Source organism: Euleptes europaea, chromosome 5 (assembly GCF_029931775.1).
Source record: "Euleptes europaea isolate rEulEur1 chromosome 5, rEulEur1.hap1, whole genome shotgun sequence".
Lineage (NCBI taxonomy): Eukaryota > Metazoa > Chordata > Lepidosauria > Squamata > Sphaerodactylidae > Euleptes > Euleptes europaea.
This window is the reverse complement of record NC_079316.1, coordinates 102,678,062-102,684,956: the sequence shown is the minus strand read 5'-3', so window position 1 is coordinate 102,684,956 and position 6,895 is coordinate 102,678,062. Positions and strand designations below refer to the sequence as shown.

The following is a 6,895-nucleotide window of genomic DNA, read 5'->3' as shown; positions in this document are numbered from 1 at the left end:
GAAAAAGCAAACATCTGTATGTGAACTCTGTTCATGCTTACTTAACATCCTTGAATTTATAAAAGAACCATCATTTGTACTTCTTGCATGCTTACCTTATATCCTTTCTCCTCTCAAACCTGCCCTTGGTGCTTTCCGCAATCTGCCAGGACCTTACATGTACCAGTTCATCACAGCTTTATAACTGGTTGTCAGGACAGCATGGGACTGCAGCATGGAAAAACAATTTTTGCCATTTTGAACCAAAGTGGCTACAGAATGTTTTCTAGTATATTGTATTGCCTCATCTGCGTAGTGCTGATCAACCTTTTGAGAACTGGCTTCTGACTTTTTTAAAAAACCAATCAAAGTCAGAATTGTTCCAAAACTACATTTTAAACACATCCTGTGATCCTTGTCTTATGTTGTGTGCTGGCCTCCTTAAAAGGTTCCCTGTGCCTCTCCTTGCACTGTGAAAATCTGGCTGACCAAGCAATTTGGCGCATGCAAATCTTAACAGTGAAGCAGACATGCAAGAATGCATTCCTTCTTGTGTGGGCATTACCTGTCAGAAGATTGTGCTGATCTGAGCGACATTAGACTATTTAACAAGCTGCAAACAAAACAAAAAAAACCCTGATCTCTCATGTAAATGGACCTCATTAACTACATATACAGGTATGGCCAAACTTGAATATTCCAAAACTTAAAGCAAAAGACCTTTTTCTCTTTGCCAAGAGGTAGCTGTGCTGTAGTTCATAAAATCACACTGTCAGAAGCAAAATGAGTGTACCTGCAACATTTATAGTATACATAATAACTTAGGACAGGAGAGCGAAGCACAGCCTTGTAAAACAGTCAACCCTAAAACCCCAAGTATCCGCTGATTTTTATTTCCCTCTATAGCCACAGCCTTTCCTAAATAAACAGCGCACTACATGTGGAATGGAACGGCTGTCACATTAAAATCAAAACATCTTTCCTTCAAATGCCTCCAGGTTGAAAGCAGTGTCCAAAAATCTCCTAAGTGACACAAGGTGAGTGTTCTTGTTACCAGTCGCAGGAGCAGCAGCCGGATCGCGACCAACGTACCTTGATTTAGAAGAGATGGGAGGGCAGAGGCAACAGAAAAGAGACAGGACAGTTTTAGAAGCAGACATATGCTTATAATAATTCCCCAAGTACTATAGATATCTCCAATGAACAGCTGCTTCTATGGACAGAAATTTGCAACTGTTTGCCACAGATCATACCTACTAGGCCTAGTTGCTCATGTTGCCTATTATTTATTTATTTATTGGCAAATCAAGCAAACATACACCCGACATGGTTTAAATGTGGCTCTTTTAAGATCCTTAAGAAGCCTTGCTTATCACCTAAAAAAGGTGGAGAACAACTGTCCTATGGAAGGCCATCGCTCGGTGATAGAGCATGTGATGTGCACCCAGAAGGCCCCAGGTTCTGTTCCTCAAATCTTCACTTTAAAACAGAAGAAGAGTTGGTTTTTATATACTGATTTTCTCTACCTTTTTAAGGAGAATCAAACCAACTTACAATCGCCTTCCCTTCCTCTCCCCACAACAGACACCTTGTGAGGTAGGTGGAGCTGAAAGAGTCGAGAGAACTGTGACTGGCAAAAGGTCACCCAGCAGGCTTCATGTGGAGGAGTGGGGAATCAAACCCAGTTCTCCAGATTAGAGGCTGCCCCTCACGTGGAGGAGTGGCAAATCAAACTCGGTTCTCCAGATAAGAGTCCTCCACTCTTAACCACTACGCCACACTAGCTCTCTGATAGCAGGTAGCAAGGCTGGGAAGGATCTAAGTCTAAATCTGTCTGAATTTAGGCAGTCCTGTGTAAATGCCAAAGCTTCATTTCTTAACTGTTCTGCAATAAAAGTGCATGTGCACACACACACACACACACACACACACACACACACTTCACAGCTCTAGCTGAGAAGAAAAGGAAAACTCAGTGCAAGTTTCCTACCATATGGGTCGAGTACGGTTCACAATGGTGCGGAAACGAGGCTTGACGTAGTCATAGTAGCCCATGTTCTTATGCTCTTCTTGACACCAGAGAAGGTCAGCTTGAGGATACTTTTCCATTTCCACTTTTAGCAAGTCAAAAGGAAAAGGGGAAATCTAGAAAGTAACAGAAAGACGTTCTGAAACAGTCAGATTTCGTATATCACAAAAGGTTTTACAGTGTCCTTCAAGTGATTAATAGTTATTCTCAAAAATAAAATCATGTCCTTCAGAAAGAATCGCACATTTTAGCAGTGAAAGTATACCAAATGAGCAGGCAAGGAATGCTTCAGAATATCTTGATCCAAGGAATAACTGTTTCTCTCTCACATACACACACATGGGTTAGTTCATGAACTTAAAAGTAAGAATGTCTTGCAACTGTATATTTTTCTACTACACAAGATGGAGGCCTAAGCAAATACTGGATTTCCAATACTCATTCCTGATACAATAAAAATATTTATGCACTTGTTATCATATGCATTCATCACTAAAACATCATCCGGAAAACAAGAGCAAAACGCACAAACACACGGGGAGAGCGAGTTGACCTCTGACGGTCAGGAAAGCCATGCATAATCAAAATGAAGCACCGGAACAATAGGCAGGGCAACCGCAAGGGAAACAGCCCTGCATAAATGGCCTGTCTTTTGGGACAGTTGTGAATTTCCTGTATAGTGTGAATTTCCTGCATTGTGCAGGGCGTTGGCTAGATGACCCTTAACCAAAGTTAAAGACCTCTAGGTCTTGTCACTTCAAGTACAAAAAATATATGCTGTATGGCAAATATTACTGCCTCTGACACTTTTTAAAAAATATATATTTATGTCATTTATAGGCCGCCTTTTTCACAGGGACTCACATAGTGAGCCAGTACAATCACGCAAAATGGGACATTCAATAACCAGTGCATTAGGGTTTTAGAAGTCTGGAGCCACCGGAAAGAACTGAAGCACAGCATAAGTATTCACAGGACACTTTAAGCAGTACAGAAATTACATAGGATCCTACTAAACAGTATACAGCAGTATAGACCACAGTCCTTAATGATTTATCCAAGTCTGTACAACCATTTTGTGCAGTGCAGCCTAATTAAAGGTAAAGGTCCCCTGTGCAAACACCAGGTCATTCCTGACCCACAGGATGATGTCACATCCCGACGTTTACTAGGCAGACTATGTTTACAAGGTGGTTTGCCATTGCCTTCCCTAGTCATCTACACTTTACCCCCAGCAGCAAGCTGGGTACTCATTTTACTGACCTTGGAAGGATGGAAGGCTGAGTCAACCTTGACCCAGCTACCTGAAACCAACTTCTTGAATAGTTCAATTCTGCATAGTTTGCAGAAGGCCAGGAGAATGGGAGCTTTCCTGACCTCCTTGTGGAATACAAGACGAAAGCCACAATGGAGAAAGCATATATATGGGCAGTTGTTGAATTTTGCCCATTTGCAGGTTGGCGCCTGCAGAAGCCCCTGCTGACTTGAGCGAAGTTGTTGTGGTGGAGCATTGGGAAAAAGGCGGTCCCATAAATAAGAGGGGCCAAAGCCATGAAGGGCTTTTTATGTGATAGCCAGTACCTTAAACTGAGCCCGGTAACGGGTGGGCAGCCAATGGAGCATCTGCAGAACGGGAGTAATATGCATGCTCCGACTAGCTCCCGTTAATTGCCAAGCCACGGCATTCTGGACCAGTTGGCACTTCCTGAGTTGATTTTGAGGGGAGACCAGTGTACAATGCATTATAGTAGCCCAGTCTCAATGTTACTGTGGCGTGAATCCAAGACACGATGATACATGAAATGGGAAGTCTGTAAGCAATATATTCTTCACCTGTCCAAACACTGCCTCTCCTTGAGAAATTATACTGCCATATTTGGACCTGGATTGATTCCTGCCAACATCAGATGGATCAAAGGCCCTCTGCATCTGGCTTAATCAAGGCATGCGACACTTAGCAGTCATCAGAAGACTTCTGAACAGGTTCTCGCAACAGCACTCTTTAGTCTGCCATGCATCGTTTGTTTGTAGTAATGATGCGAGTGTGGTAATAAAAGTAGAAGAGCCATTTAAAACCAAATATACACTGTGTAGTCAACACAGATTTCTCTCATTTACACGTAAAGGGAAATGCACAAACACTGACACATCTTTCGTAAAGGCAGTAACAATATCCTCATGAAGATTATTTATTAAAAAATGTGTTGGGCTCATAAACCATCAACAAGTCAGCCCAATCAATTTTGAACAGATAAGATTTCAATCCAGGTAGCCCAGTTCACAATCCTGTTCTTTAGAAGGCATCAGACTATGACTCCTCTTACTTCATTGAAAAAGCCCAACTTTTCATTAAGTTTCCCCAGCAATATAATTACCCCATGCCTCTTCCGTTACATAACAGGAATAAAATGTGGACACGTAAAGTCATAGACTGTACCTAATTGGTATAAAGATTTAAAAGTTATTTGCACAGCATGTTTCAGTTGTTTTGGTTTACCTGTTCCAATCTGGTTATAGCCACCTCCTTCTCCAAGTCCTGGTTCTTCCTCTCTTTAATGAGGTCATAGTACACCTTCCCTGTACAGAAAATCACCCGCTTCACCTCTCCAGGAGTTTCAGCTGCAGGCCCTTCTTCAGCGATCACACGTCTGAAGCTGGTACCTGGATGCATAATAGAAAATGTTTTAAGGTGTCTGGTCTCCAGGGTGTCCTCAGAACTGAACAGGGATTAACAACAGTGATCATTTTTAGTTTCATCCATTATTATAGATCCCTCAAAGAAAGAGTTAGTTTTTATATGCTGATTTTCTCTACCACTTAAGGAAGAATAAAACCGGCTTACAATCATCTTCCCTTCTCCTCCCACAACAGACACCCTGTGAGGTAGGTGGGGCTGAGAGAGTGTGACTAGCGCAGGATCACCCAGCTGGCTTCATGTGGAGGAGTGGGGAAACCAACCTGGTTCACCAGATTAGAGTCCGCAGCTCCTGTGGAGGAGTGAGGAATCAAACGCGGATCTCCAGATCAGAGTCCACTGCTCCAAACCACTACACCACATTGGCTCACTGTCTTGTACCTTCCTTAATTATTTCAATCAAGAGATGTCCTACAGAATTAATTCACCCTATCCTCAACACACGCTTTTATGGTGAGGGGAAATACATTGCCTGGGATCTTATCAATGCAAGCAGAACCGTGCTACAAAAAATGCAACTTTCCCTCTCCACTACACCTCCCAAAATCGTGTCTCCATAGATCAGTAGGTCCCCAGGAATATTACGGGGGTGAAAGCCAGAGGCTGCAGTAAGGGGCAGGGAATCATCAAAACTCCACTCCCCTTCTTCTGACACTAGTAATCGAGATTAGGATCCAAGACATTACATTGAGACATGCGGCCAATCAAAGGGACCACTTCCTTTGCTGAGCACACAGGCACATGTACAACGAAGCTGGGGAGTGTTGCTGAATTGTTGCACCTGAAACACCCGATCACTATGAAAAGCCAGGAGAGCTTATTACCAGCTCCATATAATGAGAAAACAGTCCTTCCCCTTTCAAATCAAGCAGATGCAGAAGCCATCATGCATGCCTTTGGAAGCTTGAGGCTAGGTTCTTGGACGACAATTTTTTTTTTAAGGACCATATTCTGCCTTGAGCACTAGCTCAAGAGCCAGCATTGGCTATGACCACTGATTCATTCCTGAATGATTAGGACACGGGGAAAGAGCTCTTCAAGACCCTCTTCCTATTGTGAAGTTTGGGCAGTCTTCCCATTTTTTATGCACCTTCGCCATTCACTCTGGGGGGAAAATGCAAAGGGCTCTTAGCCTTCCTCTCCGTTCAGGAGAAATTGCAGCACAGGCTCTACCAAAGCAGGGGCAATCTTAGTGATTTCAAGGCACTGGGGAAAAGTCCAGGATGGACCCTAGAACTGTGGTATGTATATATGTATGTATGTATGTATGTATGTATATATGTATGTATGTGAATCAGTGTGGGTAAGCAGGGGAAACCCGGCTGAGCTTGGGATTCTCCAGGGCTCCTAAACCTGTGTATACCCATTGGTTACTGGGGGTTGTTCCCCCCCAATCATGGTCCGGGGGGGAGTGGCCACAGGCGGCCAGGGGGGCATATAAGCAGGATCTGCCCACTGTAGTTCTAGTTCTGTTTTCGTTCTCAATAAAGCTGGTGTTGTTGGAACTCCGTCTCTGACCTCGTGTGTCCTCCCCCACGCGGACTTAACAGTGGCGACAAAGGCTGGTAGGCTGACCGGCTGTCCTGCTGATCTCACTCTTGCCTCTGCTGAATTCACGGTGCCCGGTAGGCAGCCTGGTTTGCCTTGCTGATTTCACTTCGACACCTTGGGAGATGCAACGCACCACGAAATGGCCACCAAAGGCTCAATAGAAGAGTTCGATGCTGCCCACCCTTGAGTGGGATAGCTACGCCGACTGCCTCACGTTCTTCCTGGATGCAAACGATGTCACAGATGCTGGCAAGAAACGCTCCCTGTTCTTCAGCGTTCACCTTCCAGCTCGCGCAATCCCTGCTGGCCCCCATGAAGCTGAGCGAAACACCGTTCGATGCAATCATGGCGGTGCTGGGGAACCCCCAGCCCATGCAGCTCTCCCGCCGCCTGGACTTCCACCTGTGGGACCAGGAACCCGGGGAGTCTGTCGCCGCGTACTTCGCAGCGCTCCACCAAACCGCCAGGTTCTGCTCCTTCCCAGACCTCGATGGCACGAAACGGAACAGGCTTGTTGTTGGCCTGAGGAACGACAAGATGCGCTGCCGCCTCGTCACTGAGGATGTCTCGCTGGCTGCAGCCGTCGAGGCCACGGCAGCTGAGTCGTCGGCGAGGGTGGATCGCCTGGGGGCCCGGGGCTC

At 45.0% G+C, this 6,895-nt stretch overlaps 1 protein-coding gene across 1 annotated transcript in view; it reads right to left on the bottom strand.

Annotated features, from left to right (window-relative positions):
• Positions 1-941: 941 nt before the first annotated feature.
• Positions 942-6,895, bottom strand: part of OGDHL (oxoglutarate dehydrogenase L) — a 109,514-nt gene continuing 103,560 nt past the window's right edge. The window contains exons 20-22 of the mRNA XM_056849386.1: positions 4,506-4,669; positions 1,970-2,124; positions 942-1,071 (exon numbers count right to left, since the gene is read on the bottom strand). Coding sequence (XP_056705364.1) covers positions 948-1,071; positions 1,970-2,124; positions 4,506-4,669 — 443 coding nt within the window. The 3' untranslated portion in view covers positions 942-947. The remainder of the gene's footprint in view (positions 1,072-1,969; positions 2,125-4,505; positions 4,670-6,895) is intronic.